We start from the raw sequence: 17,333 nt of genomic DNA, 5'->3' as shown, positions 1-17,333 counted from the left end.
ACACCCTGAATCACTGTCAGAAATATCTATTGCCATTAGATCGGTTAACAGAATCTCTTTCAACACATACTCTTTGGAGTTCTTATCTGGGGTGTATAGCTTGTGCCCTAATGTACCTATTGCCTGTGCGCAACATCCCCCTAGTATCGAACATATACTAGGTAGACACTGTATACAACAACAAAGGAACAACAGAATTCCCAAAATGATCAGTAAGACCGAAAGCACCTTCCAACCCCAAGATCGCAAGAAGTCCCAGAACAAAGCGCTAAAATCCCAGTTTCCTTCAGGAACATGCACTTCTGAACTAAGGACATGCAGATTTTGTATTGCCTTAAAGATAGTTGTGGAGGAATCTGGCACGAAAACACAGCAAGCGGACTCCACTAATTTACACACTCCACCACATTCAGCCAGAATGACATCTAATGCCATCCGGTTCTGAAGTGCTACTAACCTTATTGCTTTCTGTTCTAACGTCATATTATAGAGTATGTCTCAGGTTCGGTTGATGGTTCTCTCCAGTACTCTCGCTAGTCTCCTTATGTCTTTAGAGTTCGCTATTTGTCCCCAGAATGGCACAAAGGATTTCACTACGTCTCCCAGAACCTAGAGTGTCACCATTCTCGTCCCACCGTGGACGAGCCTTTGAAACCTCTACAGTACTGGCTATGAATACCCCGGGTAACAGGATCCCTAAATAACAAGTTCCCTGCCAATCCTGGGTAGCCATGGAAATGCTACATTACCGCAAACAAAGTAGACAGGTTTGCCTACATACAAAGGTCTGTCTTCCCCAGTCACATTCGCAAAGTTGGCGCAACCTCTAAAATTTCCCATTGACTGAGTACCATTCCTCTGTATGCAGAAAGAAACTGAATCAGGAATATGGTTAACAGTGTAAGAAGGAGGCATGGCATCCTTATTCCCTATAGGAGCCATTTTAAAGGAAATCAAAGATTGGAAAGGACGAGACAATCTATCAGAAGGTCTAATAGAAGCAACGTTGAGCTTGCTCCTATTCGTCAAAAGCGAGCATCCCAGGGGCGTAAGAACATGTTTCTCAAAACTATTCAAATTAGTACCGTCAAAGTTCCCATAGATGTTATCCTTCCATCGGCCAAAGTATCGTGCTCTAAGAGAAGCATAGCAAGCAGTTTTCAAAGGTAAAGGATGAATATACCAACCCAGCCCCTTATCCCCGTGTTGCGGTAAATGCGAACAGATCCAACAGTTGGACTTATTAAAAATAGCATGTGTAGCATTCATGATGTTTAATAATGTATTATTGTAGTATCTCTGTCTATGCTGAGAGGCTCTAGGAGATAAAGTGTGCAGATGCACAAAAGGAGTAGAGACAGTGGGTACATTTTGAGTCGGTAATGGATGCACTTCTTCCAGGTACCAAAAGCCTAAAACAATTACTATTATAAAACCAATTGACTTTATAAAATGACAGACGTATGTTTTCGGGGCACAAACAGTTTGTCCATTCTCATAGCTGGTCACACGATCATTTATCAGTCCTGTACTAGCGGTATCGGTTGCAGGCATTGCAGTCTTCAAACGAAAAACCCCAGTGTTTTTGGCTGGCGACCTCTCGGCCGAGCGACTTCTTAGTCCTTCCACAACCCTAGCCAACAGAATCCCCTTTTTCAAACAATTACTTGGCCAAAAAGCAAGCCCTTAATGATTTTTCCTCCTTCTTCGAATGCACAGCTGAACCGTGCCGTAAGTCTATTTCCTTGGACACAAATTGTACCTCGTTGTCCCTGGTACTGATTGATCCAAGAACAACGTGTCATCACTTCCGTTGGAAGCGACGTATCAAGAGCAAGTGAAGATGCATGATCCGGAACAACAGTTTCCGGAAGCAAAACTTTTGGAGAGTGTGGAGACAAGATGGCTGTTTCCCCAGGTCTCACGTGCTCAGAGAGAATCTCTGATGCACTCTCAATGCTGTTTAGTCCTTTGGGATCATTGGTTGCAGTATTGGTGAGGGATTCTGTTTCTTCTGTATCGTATGGCACCGGGCGTGGAATCCTCAACGTGGGTCGCGTGGATCCAGTTTTCTCTGCCTATGACCCGCACCGCCGTCTGTGTGACCAGGAGGACCTGGAATGGGACCCGCCACCGAGGTGCAAGGCAAGAGGATCGCTCAAATGCCTTCGTCAACACCCATACACCGGGCCGCATGCTATGACCTGGGCCCTCGTAAAGCCTCTCGCACCTGGTGATAAATCAAATGCAGGTTTTTAGTCAACTGGCTACAGTCATCTGAAAGAAGTACATTTTCGAAGTGTTTCAAAGAATGACATTTCGGAAGGTTCCAGATATTCACAGATCTCTCCATTACCACCTCAAATGGAGAGAGCCCAGTCTTAGTTTGAGGGTTGTATGCATGGCTAGTAACACAATCGGTAAGGCGTCCGGCCATTTTAGTTTGGTGCTGGCACACGTCTTAGCGAGCTTGTTCTTGATGATGCCGTTGTGACTTTCTACTAGTCCGGCACTCTGGGCATGTCTGGCCAAATGGAACTGTTTGTCGATCTGTAGTGCCGCACATATCTGCAGAATTACAACAGCGACAAAGTGTGGACCATTGTCAGACCAGATGACTCTTGGTAGCCCAAACCTAGGAAAGTACTCCTTTAACATAGTTTTTGCAGTAGTCATGGCTGTAGCGTCTTTAACAGGAAAAGCCTCAACCCATTTGCTGAAAGCACAAATGACAACTAACACATATTTCAAATTATTGCACCGTTCCATTTCGATAAAATCAAAGTGTATGACCTCAAAGGGGACAGAAGGTGGACCAAAACTTCCCTTAGGAGTTGATGTACCCTTTCCCACATTGTACTGTAAACAGATCATGCAGTTCTGAACATATCGTTCAGCTATTTTAGAGATTTTGTCATTCGCCCAAACTTTCTCCAAAATTTTTGTAATTTTCCGGGCACATATATGTGTAGGCTCATGAGCCATGATGACCATCATCATTATGTATGTGTCAGGGAGTAGCCATTTCCCTTCGACTATATCCAACCAACACCCATCATCATCAAGTTTCCCCAAGCCTTCAGCCCATTTCTTGGACTCTTCTAATGTGGCATCAGCTTGGATGTCCCTTACAGACTCAACACCCTCATCCATTGCATAGGGATTTACAGTCCCTCTTGAAATGTATACATCTGCAGAGAAATCAGTGGCAGTCTGTTTAGCTATCTGATCAGTGAAAGCGTTCCCTTTTCCTATATCAACTACAATCTTTTGATGTACTGCACATTTTACGACAGCTAACTGAGTGGGAAGAGCAAGCGCTGAGAGCAGTTGTACTATTAGGGAGCCATGCTGGATTTTTGCACCGTGTGAAGTTAAGAACCCTTTTTCTGACCAAAGTCTACCAAAGTTGTGAACCACCCCAAAGGCATACTGACTGTCAGTATATATGTTTACTGTAAGCCCTTCAGAAAGTTCACAAGCTCGGGTCAATGCTATAATCTCTGCAGCCTGCGCGGAGTTATGCGTGATTCTCTTGGTTTCCACGGCCGTGCTTAATGTGGTAGTTGCATAAGCAGCTGTGGATGTACCATCCAGAAGTTTGAAGCAGGAGCCATCCCCTTGTGGATTGTTCCCCTTGTGGATTGTTCAAAGGAGTGTCTTTTAGGTCACTTCTACCCTTTGTCTCTTGTTCGGTAGTGTACAGACAGTCATGTGACTCTTTGTCATTGCAAGCAGTACCTTGCGGGAAAGGTAAGAGTTAAGCCGGATTAAGAACACAACACCTCTTAATTTGTATGTGAGGAGCAAACAAGATCAATTCATATCTCGTCAACCGTGCGGAAGTGAGGTGTTGCGTTTGAGTTCTGTTCAATAGAACATCTACAGAGTGAGGCACCATCAGGGTTAAGAGGATGGCCTAGGACCATTCCCTCACTCTGTTTTACAGACGCAGCAACAGCAGCGACAGCTCGCAAACCTCTTGGCAAAGCGCATGCTACAGGATCAAGGGCGGAAGAAAAGTAACCGCATGGCCCATTCTTCGCTCCATGTTCCTGCGCTAATACATCGAAGCACATCCATCACATTCATGCACAAACAACACAAAGGCCTTTTCATAGTTTGGTGTGCCCAAAACCGGTGCTGAGCACAATGCAGTCTTGAGCAGAACAAATGCACGCTGGTGCTCCATGTTCCACGGCAATGGTGAAGAAATGCCCTTCTTCATCAAAGCCAACATCGGCTTAATCACTAGTGACAAACTGGGGATCCACTGCCTACAGTAAAAAGCCATACCTATCAAGGCTCTGACTTCCCTCTGTGTATTTGGGACAAACATGCTAGAAATGAGTTTTATCAGTTCAGGCGTCAATCATCTTCCCTCCTTTGACAGGAGATAGCCTAAATAGGCGACCTCCTGACAACAATATTGAATTTTTTTAAGCAAAGCTTTGTGACCATTTTAGCCAAGTGTATAAGTAATAACACAGTGCCCTCTTTACAAGCGCTCTCTGAGTCGGCAGCTAAAAGCAAGTCATCAACTTATTGAAGCAGTGTACAAGTAGAGGGCAATTCAAGAGTATCAAGCTGTTCTTTCAAAGCCCTAATATAGATATTGGGACTTTCCGTGTAACCTTGGGGTGCACGGGTAAAGGTGAACGAGCGTCCCCTTAAGGTGAACACGAACAAATATCTACTGTCCTTGTGTATAGGAATACTAAAGAAAGCATTCTTCAGATCCACAACACTAAAGTAAGTAGCTGAAGCCAGAATCATAATTAATATTGTTGTCACATCAGGCACAATTGGAAATTGTGGAGCGACAACCTTATTGATGGTATCTAGATCAATTATGAAACGAAATGGAATTGCATTATCACCTTTTTTGTACACGGGCAAAATTGGACTATTGCACAAACTACCTGCAAATTCCTCAATCACCCCTCAATGCACAAAATCGGAAACGATGCATTTCAAAGCTTGCTCACCCTCGACTGAAATTTTATATTGTGGAATACGTGGCAGCTTTACTCCATGTTTCAAAACTATTTTAACAGGCTCAATCTGTAAAACACTGACATCATTGTCGTCAATTGCCCATAAACACTCTGGGACACCACTGAATTCTGGCGGCAAAGGTCCAGCCAAGAATTGGGAAACGGAAAGTTGCTGTGGTGAAATCGTCAAAGGCACTGCGTCAGAAGAACAATGAATTACCGCATTTAATTCTTTCAACAGATTCAACCCCAGCAAATTCTCTCCACAATTCGAAGTCAAAAGAAATGGACAGTGGTCCGTAAAGGGAACCAAAGGAATAGCTACCGGAGAAGAAACCAGACAGACAACTAGTGTGCCAGAAAACCCTACAGAAACATTAGTTTGCCCTGATGGTGGAATGTTTGTAACCCGAGAATGATCAATGGAACACTTGTGTGCCCCTGTATCTATTAAGAATAGATGTTTCCTATTTCCCACTATCATTTCAACGTAGGGACCTTTCTGATTAACGGGTGTCGGTTCCAAACCCTGCTTCGGGCAATCCTAGCGAAACAAAATGTCATCAAAAGGGAGTTCTTCAGAGAGGTAAGCAGCAGATGGATCATCAAAAATGTTTCTCGTATCCTTAATTGGTACCTGATTATCCTGTGAAAAAGGTTGCTGTGGATCCTGTGCAAACTGACCCCTACCAGGGCCCCCTAAACCCGGGCGACCTCTGGATCATCTACCCTTATTTCCAAATGTGTTATTTGACCTTTGTCGAAGGATCGGGCATTGTGGACGCCAATGACCCTCTTGTCGACAATAGGCACACTGGTTAATATTTACAGGACCCAAGGGCGCATTTCCTTGTGGAACATACTGACCTCTAAACTGCGAATTACCCCCTCTAGGGCCTCTAACAATTTGCTGTAATAATACTTTTGTCTTTAAATCACCTTTTCTCTTTTCGACTCTTTCCTTTTCATTATTGACACGATTCTCATAGTACTGAGTCATGTGCAGTACTTCTGATTGAGTCTTCGCTTGCCAAGCGCTCTCAGAAGACATCATTTGCGACTGGATGTCAGCAACAATCCACGTACAAATTTGTCCACAAATAATCTTTTCCCAGACTCCGTGCCTAAGTCTTGTCCACTGAAATCCGAGAATACCTGTTTGAACCGATTGAAGAACTCTGTAGCACCCTCAGACTTCCCTTGGACACAGGCCGTAAGCTTGTCCCAAATAATTCTCTTTTCGGGAATTCTGGTTTTCAATTTTGCAATGATTCTGTCAGGTAAAGTTAGTATCACCTGAGGCGGTCTCTCGCCTGCTGGCCTTTCTCCATTGAGTCCGATTATGTTAGCCCATATATCTCATAACCCTGGTACGTCATCTATAGTTCTAACCTGTTTCCACAAATCTACGGGCAGGAGTACAGGAAATAACAATTAAGGTGAATACTGAGGATTGCAAGACAGACTCCATTTCTTTATAGAACCCTGTTGGAGTTTTACTAATGTCGGGAATAGATTGTCTAATAGTGTTCACTTCCTGTCTTGAGAACGGGACATGAACAAACTGCGACACATAATGTGCAGTAATATCCACAGCAGCTGCACCTGTTGCAAGATTAGCCGCAATCTCAACCTTTGAAACAAGTGTTGGAAGAACCTCTCTCATAGGCAACTGAGAAGTAGGCAACTCCGAACGCTTACTAAGCAACAGAGCCAAATCAAGCGCTAAAGCAGTAGAAGAAGTGTCAAGTGAAAAAGCTCTCTTATAAACACTCAATAACTCTGTGGGAGAACAAATCTTTCTCTTTACGCACTCATCCTGTAGGTACTTTACCACTACCTTTATCACTTTCCTCTGCATTTCTGGTGTATACTGACTATACGTGTCATATACTTCAACTGGATTCGTCGACGTGTCTGAGATCCATCTAATCGCGTCTTTCGTGCACATTCGTGTTTTCTCGGATATCGATTTACGACAAGGGAGGAACTGCTTCTCTACATACATACTATCCTCATCTTCATCCTCATTCTGTAACCTTTCCAACTTCTTTCTGTACTCAAATATCCTCTCAACATGCTATTATACTTTCTCCACAGTGGGCCTCATTACGACCCTGGCGGTAAGGGGTTTACGCCAGCGTTAGCTGCGCCGACCCCTTACCGCCAATTACGAGGTCCCTTAGCGCCATGGAGATTTTAACACCCGCTTTTAGCGGGTGTTAAAATCCATGGCGCTAAGGGACCATGGAGTTAATTACGCCACCGTAATTTACGGTGGCGTAATTAACGCCTTCCCCACTCCCATTATGCCCTATGGGGCAAAAATGGGAATGGGGAAGGGTAAATGGGGATTGGGGACTTACCGCCCCGCCAAGGTCGGAATGGGGCGGTAAGTCCGCCAACCACCATGGCGTAAACGTAGTTTACGCCATGGTGGTAAAGTGACGGCCCAGGCGGTAACTTACCGCCTGGGTCGTAATGAGGCCCAGTGTCTCTAGAAAGTGCTAAGGTGTTCAGATCCCTCAACTCTTGTGGGAGATCTGCATTGTTTAATCTGTCCCACATTACGCATAAGTGAACCCCTAATCCCTCAACAAAAACATTTTTCTCAGGAAAATTATCCATATTAGAAAGTGAAGCAAAAACATTTGCTCGATCATCCCTCTCTTTACAATGTTTAGCCCACGCAACCAAGTCATGTTTCTTCTCTGGAGGTACAGTATTGCGAGTGACAACCCTCGATCCCGCTCCCTGATCAACTTTAAGTGGTGCAGGACCACTTGGAAGAGGGAGAGCAGGCAAGTTCAACAGAGGTACTATCGCTGGTACAATAGGAAGAGGTGGAGGAAGAGGAACAGTAGGAGGAGCAGGAACAGCAGGAAGAGCAACAGGAAGAGGAACATACAGAGATGGCGTAGTGGCACCAGGCCTTCATTCATTTAGCAATTTATCAATAAATTTGTCGGAAACATGAAAGTCTTTAGAAGGATAGATTTTCTGAATGCCAAGTGAGAAAGCCCTATTCATATTCCTAGCCGACTCAGACTGTTTATCATGGTCATATAGCAATGCTTTTTCGGCGTTAGTCTTATGATGGCGCGCGTGTTTTTCTCTAGTCTTAAGCTGTGACTAAGCTTCTTTCTTCCAATTCTGTAAAACATCGAATGCTGCAGGTCTAGCCTTTTTCTTTAATAAAATGGATTCTAAGTACTCAATACAAGGGATTTCAAAACTACCATTGATTGGCCACTGAAGTTCGGAAGCATGTCTAGTTTGTCCATGCCAAATATCATTAAACACTATACTACCAATGCCATGCTTACACTACATAGTACAAGCCGGCGACCACTCCTGTGGTGCCGGACGGCTGAATTCCAAAGATTGTCTGTCACCGCAGAATAACACCCTGAAGCAGGCAGACAGTTTCCCAGGCATATCAGAACACTGGTGTTACCTGGTCAATAATTGTATTTGCAGATACAATGCGCCAAAACAAATTAACAGGGTACTTAAGAATCGGGTCACGACTCACCTGATCAATCCTAAGGAGGTCTGATCGGATTACAAAATTCTTTTCTAACGAGTCTTACCTCGTGTTTGGTGATTTCGGCAAATCTGCCCGCCTCGATAAGTGGACCCTCGTCAAGATGCCGACTCGGACCGCAAACTCATCGTCCAGGAATCGGGCCGTGCAGTGCTGTTGAGGTGTCACATCTCTTTCAGAAAGGGGCCCCCTTTTTTTTTTGCTACACCGTCCGATCCCGGTCCGATAGCTTGCGTCAATCTTCAACAAGCTGGCATCAATCTTGAGGGTCCCTATTCGGGCACCATCTGTGAAAACAAAAAGAAGATATCGAGGATGAGTACCCCAAAAGGAAATACACCAAATGCGGGTTACAAAGAAAGATACAAAGATCTTTATTCTATACTGAACAGTTTCAAAGGACAAAGCAACAGATAGCTATCGGTCCTCAGTACAACACAACGAACTCCAGCGCTGTTCGATGTGCTCAGTGAGTGGGGCTGTACATTAGAATAGTCACACCTTTTATACTATCAGAAACATGATGTTCAGCCCACCTACAACTTACATCATGGATCTAGGGTTCCTGCCGAGTTCATACATCTATGCATTTAGGGTTTACCATTAATACATTCACTAACAAGTCATAATGGCAACACTATGGGCCTCATTACAACCCAGGCGCTGGACCATGGTGCTATTAGCACCATGGTCCATGCCGAATTCCGCCATCGTGGCTGGCGGAATTACCGCCCCATTCCAAGGTGAGTGGGGCAGTAATTCCCCATTCACCATTTGCCCTTCCCCATTCCCATTTTTGCCCCATAGGGCATAATGGGGATGGGGAAGGCGCTAATTACGGCACTGTAAATTACGGAGCCGTAATTAGCACCAAGGTCGCTTAGCGCCTAGAACTTTAACGCCTGCAAAAAGCAGGCCTTAAAGTGTGAATCAGGCGTTAAGGGTTAACGGCGCTGACGGCGCCGTTAAACCCTTAACGCCTGACTTGTAATGAGGACCTATGTCTTAGGATTTCTCGTAGAGCCTTCTCAACCAGTTTTATACAATGCAGTCAAACAAGTGTTCACATTTCGGTATTTGAATACATTGGGCCTCATTCCGACTCAGGCGTTAAGGGGTTTACGGCGCCGTAAACGGCGCCGACCCTTAACGCCTGATTACAAGGTTCCCTTTGCGGGATGGCTGTTTAACGCCTGCTTTTGGCAGGCATTAAAAGCCATGCCACAAAGGGACCTTGGCGATAATTACAGCACCGTAATTTACAGTGCCGTAATTATCGCCTTTCCCCATTCCCATTATGCCCTATGGGGCAAAAATGGGAATGGGGAAGGGGCCATTGGTGAATGGGGAATTACCGCCCCACTCACCTTGGAATGGGGCGGTAATTCCGCCATCCATCATGGCGGAATTGCAACTTTAGCGGCATGGACCATGGTGCTAATAGCACCATCGTCCTCCGCCAAGGTTGTAATGAGGGCCATTGTGTTTAACATATGCTCGCGGATTAGCTTTGTTGGCGCAGGTAATCCTCTATACACAGGTCAACGAAGGACAAGGTCTCAGTTCATGACCCTAACATGTGGCCTGCAGGCAAGTTACATGTCAGTTTGTACACAGAGGTCAAGACGGCCATGTTACATTCGGAATGACACTGTCCACCATCTTAGAACACAGGGTGACTTTAGAAAGAGAATCTAAAATGGTGGATAGACCTAAAATGGCGGCATACTCAGATCTAAGGTCAAGACCTTGCAACGCGGATTTCTTTGTAAGTGGCTTGTAAGCAGCTTGGCCTAGGCCAATATACATATATTCATATAGTATAGGAGGCACAATATGATTTCCCGTTCGACACACTGGCCTCAAATGCTACCATCTAATTGTTCCACATAAGGGGCACAGAAATAAAAAATATGGTTTATGGTTTCATCCCAAATTTCGCAATATTTCCAATTGGATTGTTGAGAATAATCTCCTGCCCATTGGGTCATATAACCGAATAATGTAAAATAGATAATCTTATTTTAACCATCAATGTGTTTGTTGATTTTAAACAGGATGAATACAAGTAGCTTTAATACCCTCTACTTCTTTTTGACATTAAATAGTTAGCCTCGAGCCATGCTTTTGTGCATGTACCCCATGTCTCATTTAGGATCAATTTTTCGAGCCATCTTGTTATATAGTCTTCAAATGGGGGCCAAATGAGCTAGGATATTACCAGAGACTAGGTTTCTGTGACGTACCCCTTGCTGCACTTCACAGACACGCAAGGTGTTCTATTAGTTGCTTTAACCAATACTTAATGGGTTACAGTCTTGCTTCATATCCGATACTTTGCAAACTCAATTGTACTTTTACTTGGCACTCGTCCTGGTAATCCCAGCAATCATTTTAAAATCTTCATTTTCTATGGTGTGGAGATTACTATGCCTCCAGATCACTGTGCCGCATGGGGTCACTGGAATGGCTTGCATTTTGTATACTGTCACTAAATGTGACATGGTCCGTCTCTAATACCGCTTAGCAAAATTGTTAACTACCGTCCCTCTCCTAGATAGAACAGTCACATGTTTTTCTACTTGTTCTTTCCAACCAGCTTTGTGGTGTATACAGACCCACAAGTACTCGTGACTTGTCATAACCGTCAATATTTCCCCTCCTATATTAAATCTAGGATTATAATATGCATTTAACTTTCTTTGAGAAAATGTCATATTTTACTTTTGATAAACAGTATATAGTTAACGGCTACCCCTTTTCCATAGACGCACAGGAGGTGCACCTAAACTACAGTGATGCTAGATTGTCATGTGCTAGCACAGAGATCACAGAAGGAGGATATAGCGTAAAACAAAGTTTAAATGTTAACTGGAGAACATTTCAAAAATAGGCATAATGTGTGTCCATTATTCTTAAAGACATATCTTTACACAGTGACATTGTGCCAGTCTTGCCTGAACACCTCTGCTCATCTATCCAGAGTGCTCCTTGACCAAAGTTTGAATTCTCTATGTTCATTTACAGGGATGGGTTTTCCTAGTGTTTTGTGATTAGTTGTTTGCATCTTTTTGTTTGATTATAAGTCATTTTTTACAGAACCTTGATTGGGCATTCTTTAATTTTGGCCTATTGCAATTACGTTGTTCGGGTTGCTACTGTCATGAGGTCACACCGCTCCTGAAGAGTGTAACCCCAAATTTAAAGGAGGGATAACTGCCTTGTTCACCTTTATGACTGGATCTCTGGTGGTTTGATAGTAGTGTGGAGCTGGGCAGGCGCTTCAGCCACTGCACATTCCTGAACTCCTGCAGAGCAGTAGTCATTTTGTCATATTCCAATTTATCATTCAAGTGACTTCAGAAAGAGCACAGTCTTTGTAATGCTGAGCTATCATGTGAAGGAATTCTTTTATGATATGATAAAATAGGTTATTTAAAACATGCGTAATACCCAGAGCTTTCTAAGCAAAGACCCAGGGATCGAACTTGTGTTGCTCCGTGTTGTCTTGCTTCCATGGCAAGCACGTTGCCCCTGAACTATCCTCCCGAGACCGTTGACAATGCTTCTGTTCATATGCAATGACCTCTTTTGTATATTTTATTTATGTTACTTTTTTACTTAATCATTTCTTGCTTTCCTTTTATTCAATATCTAGGTTACAATGTCTTTAAACTGGATGGTGCGGATGACTTCTGATCTAGAAACCAACATAGTGGCTGTTGAGAGAGTAAAGGAATATTCTGAAACAGAGACTGAGGTTGGTTAACTCATGTTATGCTACTATGCCCACATTATGGGCAAAGTCTCTACTGCATTTGTTTTGGGGTGGCTAGTCTTGCCAGTGTGGTGGTGTGTTGTGCCGTTACCTGAGAGATCCAGATCTTAATATCGGGAGAATAAGAGAAAGCAGGGAAAGTTAAGAGGACAAGAAGGTGTGACTAGATGTTACAGGCAAAGGGAGGATGGGGTAGTGTGGGAAGAGTGTTCTGTGTTAACAAAGGTTAATGTGTGTCCAGTTAGATGGCACATAGTTCTGGAAAGGGAAAAGGGGACTATGTCCTCAAAGTTTAATGATAATTGGATTTTTACCCAATTCAGAATTCTGGGATTGGAGGTTAGTACACAGTGTAATATTGTTTGAGTGAGGACACACAAATGTGTTAAGTCAATCCTATTTGTTTTGTTGCTTAATTGCCTCATTGTGGATTTAAATATTACTGCGGACAAGCTCCAGAATATTACATTCCAGCACGACCAAGCCTACGGGCTTTGAATGGCCTGGCCAAGAGTTGACTACGTCGAAAAACGGAATGTTGTTAGTTAAAAGAGGTAGGTATTGAGTACATCAAATGTTTACAACTTTGCTCCTTGTCAATGACATATATGATGGCGGCCAGGCCACATGGCAACACATCTGCACACCCCTTCCCTCTCCCACTAACCTGAATATCAGTCACCATGGCCGCAAACATAACCATCAGACCTCATGAACAATTGTCTGTTTGATTAATTGGCAATGTGCATAAGGGAAGCACTGCTGTGCATAGCGAGCCACCATGATGCACTGAATAAACAAGAGAAGAAAAGGAATACAACATAGCGGACAAAATATCCCTCGAACCCAGGAGCACCAATATGAGTACTGGTTGAACTCAGTTTTTAAAGCATATAACAAGCCTTCATTTGGGTAAGGGAGGGTCATTTGGATGTTTCACTTTGCCTATTCTTACTTTACAAGTAAACAAAGTCGTTTTCATAGGATGATGAGGTGCGAGGCCATACTCCAGACAACCTTTGAGTTAGAACAGTGTTTGCATTTATTTATTTATTTATTTATTTATTTATTTATTTATTACAATTTGTTTAGAGTGTGAAATCAGCCCGTGGGCATCGTGGCGCTGTTACAAAGAAACATTTGGCTGGTTATTGAAAGGAAGTTTCAACAGAATACAAGGCATTTTGTTTACAGTCTAAGCATACAAGTTATTATGTTTTGCAAGGCATTATGTTTTACAGTAGCGTTACATTACAGACATCAGAGTGTTAGAGGTACAGAACAGGTGGGGGGGAGCGCAAGGTAAGTAAAAAGCATTGTTTTGAGGGATTTACGAAAGGAGAGCAAGGATGGTTCTATTCTGAGAGAGTTAGGAAGGTCATTCCAGAGCTTGGGAGCTATGTGTGGGAAGCCAATGCCTCCAGCTTTAGCTCTTCATACAGTGGGAACTTGGACTTGGTTGTCATATTGGCTTCTTATCGGACGGAGTGAGGACTTCATGTTTATGGTTTCTGATAAGTATGATGGAGCGGTGTGATTGATACATTTGTGTGTGAGGGTGAGTATTTTGAAATTGATTCTTTCCTTGACAGGGAGCCAGTGAGCATTTCTTTGGGCCTGTGATACGTGGTCAGATTTGGGGATGTGCAGAACAGCGCAGAGCGCATTGTTTTTCACTATTTGGAGCTTTTTTAGATTTATAGAAGATGTGCCGGCTAAGAGGGCGTTGCAGTAGTCAAGTCTGGCTCCTATGGTGGCTCTAGCGATGGAGAGGCAGTTGGGCGTGGTGAGGTAGGGTTTTATAGCAAAGATGAGTTTGGTGGTCAGTGCGGATGAAGAGGCGATGGCGCTGACATGTCTGGTCATGGATAGTGTGGCATCCAAGTAGATTCCTAGGGTCTTAACGGCAGAGGAGACGGTATGCTGATGTTGTCAATGGTCATGTGTGAGTAGTCTTGGCTAAACTTGGATAGAATTTCGCTGGGCGCCAGGATGATGTGGATTGTGGAGTAGATGTTGAGGAGAGCTTCTGTGTCTTTGGTGTGGTCTCCAGTGAGAGGGAGGAGGACTTGTGTGTCATTGGCATAGTTGGTGTAGGCTATGCCGAGAGCGTCCAGTAAGTCAAAGAGGGGTTTAGTAAAGAGATTGTAGAGGGTCTGTGCAGTGCAAGAACCTTGTGTGACTCTGCAGCTGATGGTGGTAGGGGGAGCGTTGGCATGGTCCGAGTAGACTTTCATGGCCCTGCCTTCTAGAAAGGACGTGATCCATGTGGTTGCTTTGTGAGAGAAGTGGGCTGCATTGGAAAGGTGAGATGTGAGGATATCATGGTCAATTAGGTCGAATGCTGTGGATAGATCGAGTAGAAGGAGGAGAGCAGGTTTGCCTGTGTCCATTATTTTGGTGATTTGATTCTTCAAATCTGGGAGGGCAGTTTCAGTCCCATGTCCTTTGCGGAATCCTAATTGTCTTCTGCCTAGGATAGCATAGGTTTCAAGGTACTGCTGGATTTGGTTATGGGCGGCTTTGTCTAGGATTTTGAGGAGGAAGGGGACAGTGGTGATGGGACGATAGTTATTAGAGGAGGTTGGCTCTAAGGAGGTTTTTTTTAAGAGCGGGCGGACCCAGACTTCTCTTAGGCATTGGGGTACGGTTCCTGAGGAGAAGGATGCACTCTGAAAGGAAGGCAAAATCAATGTCAACATGAAGGAACTCCTGAAATGTACTGCTTTAGGGAACACAATGTTAACTTTAATGAATGTTAAAAAGATGCCCTTATTAGAGTAGGTCTATAAATATCAAAGAAAGGTGAAGTATGCACCCAATTGGTCTTTGTTGTTTTGCTATCAAAGTAACATATAACATGCACATGATTTCACATGTTTAAATGACATTTGAAAGCAACACTGCCCTCCACAGACAATCACTCATCCAGTTGTAACAATTGTTTCTGCCTCTGCCACACAACAATGTACAAGGGAGAAGGCCAGGCTAGAGGTGCTACAAATAACAATGGAACTGGCTGCTCAGTTAGGGAGGAGGAAGAAGGAAAGCAGAACACGTTATAGTTCCATGTCTTAAAATCGCTGCAAAAATAGCCATGAATACAAAATATTGCGGCAAAAATGCAGTGTTTTTTCCTGCCAAAATCATGTAAAGGATGAAGGGGGACACCCCCGCAACCCCCGCTCCCCTTAAATGGTAAAATGGGGTACACCTTTATCGGGTCAAACCACAGCATTTTTTCTGCAATTATTTTTACCAGCAACATATTTGCTGCGATTTTATTGCCTGATACCCGTGTTATCCCGTTCGGTTAAGTCTTCCCACATCCAGCAGCATAAGGCTGTGGAAAATCTTCCACAACAGTGCTACGACTGATGATGTTAATCTCCCAATGCGTAGGAAAGACTGTGGGAGGGAAGCTGTCATTAACAACTTCGGCAAAGGAGCTAATTGTTGAAACAGTAAATGAGAGTCAGGGCTGGAACAAATCTCGAAAGGTAAGAAGAGGTGATGAGGCTAGTATGGGAGGGATAAAGATTTTCGCCATGGAAACAGACAATGACAGCCAGAAATCTGGGAGAGCAATTTCTTTTTCATGAGGCAGGTTGTCCATATAAGGCCATTTCATACCCCTGCCCAGGAGGAATACAGTTACAAGGACTTTGAGGCACAAAGAATGCTTATTAGGGATGCTGGTAGACAGCTGCTGGGACCAAGCCATTTGCCACAAGGTGAAGCCTTTCACTTTCTTCGCCAAGGGAGACATTCCATGATGCCTCCCTTGCTTGAACTGGGGAGCTTATCCTATTCCAAGACCTGCATTGGGGTGCTGAAGGGTTGTGGGTCTGTAGTTGGCATCCACCATCTGAAGAGGGGACGTCACCTGATGCCTAAGTCTCAAGAAGCTTGGTGCTGTGAAAAGCTAAAGCGCATCTTCTTCGTTGTCCCTGGACATAGTTACACTTCTGCTGCTGATGTCTATCAAGAAGAGGAGATCTGCTGGTGCCTGAGTGCTGAAGTCCTGAATAACCATGCCTACAGACCCGGTGTGGGGTCAGCTCAACTGCTTATCTCATCTGTGGCTTTGTGCCACTATGGAATCATTGGTTCTCTGACAGAATCTCGAACCACCTCCAGACTCAGCTGTCATGCTTGGAAGAAGAAGAGCACTCCTGACCCCTGGACAGCCAATACAGTCAACTACAGAGATAACAATTTTTCCAAACAGCCCTGACTACTCTGGGTCCCCATTCCCTAGCATTGGATGTAGTGTTCTTCCCTGCATTCACCTTTGCGTTGATTTAGGTGGTGGAACATGGGCATAGTAATTCTGCCAGGGGATCCCCGCAGATAACTGGGATTGGTAGCTGCACCCTTATTTGCAAGAAATCTACTTTCGAAAAATGGTGTCACCAATAGTTGACTACTCCATGGAGCACATTCTTTCCTATGGAGAACTCTGATAAACTTCAAAAAAGTCACCCAGATTAGCCAAAACATGGTTACTTACCTTAAGCACGGTGGAACTCGTGTTCTTTGGTTAGAGCTGGATTTTAGTTACTGTGCACTAGTGCTGGCATTTCATTTTGCAAAAGTCCTCTGATAACCTGTTTTAAAATCTTGCCCCTCTGCCCACCACAGTTTAGGTCATTTTAAAAATATTTAACTACAGCTGCTTAAAATCTCGAGAGTGATATGATATGATATGGCATTTATAACGCGCCTTTACATAAGTGTTTTCAAGGTGTTGTGTTTGTTATTTTGAGCATGAACTTTGATTGTAGACTTATACATATTATTTTATTTAACTTTTAGTATTTTAACAATGCATCTGTGCTCTTAAATAAATAAGTCTTCCACTTACCTGTGAGGACAAGCCACAACATTGCCTGGCTGAAAAGATAGAAAATCAAGAAGGGGAAACATGGAAATATGCCTTTTCCTGGTACAAAGCCTTTCTCTGGAACTGGTTATCCATGCAGATAAGATGCCTAAAGACTTTACACAT

The 17,333-nt window shown here is 43.8% G+C and overlaps 1 protein-coding gene across 1 annotated transcript in view; it reads left to right on the top strand.

The window, feature by feature from the left end:
• ABCC3 (ATP binding cassette subfamily C member 3) overlaps positions 1 to 17,333 on the top strand; it is an 804,906-nt gene that overhangs the window by 726,463 nt on the left and 61,110 nt on the right. The window contains exon 26 of the mRNA XM_069654461.1: positions 12,203 to 12,304. Within this exon, the coding sequence (XP_069510562.1) occupies positions 12,203 to 12,304 (102 nt within the window). The remainder of the gene's footprint in view (positions 1 to 12,202; positions 12,305 to 17,333) is intronic.

This window comes from Ambystoma mexicanum, chromosome 3q (assembly GCF_040938575.1).
Source record: "Ambystoma mexicanum isolate Mex_15411 chromosome 3q, UKY_AmexF1_1, whole genome shotgun sequence".
Classification (NCBI taxonomy): domain Eukaryota; kingdom Metazoa; phylum Chordata; class Amphibia; order Caudata; family Ambystomatidae; genus Ambystoma; species Ambystoma mexicanum.
The sequence above is the reverse complement of the archived record's forward strand: the minus strand, read 5'-3'. Positions and strand labels throughout refer to the sequence as shown.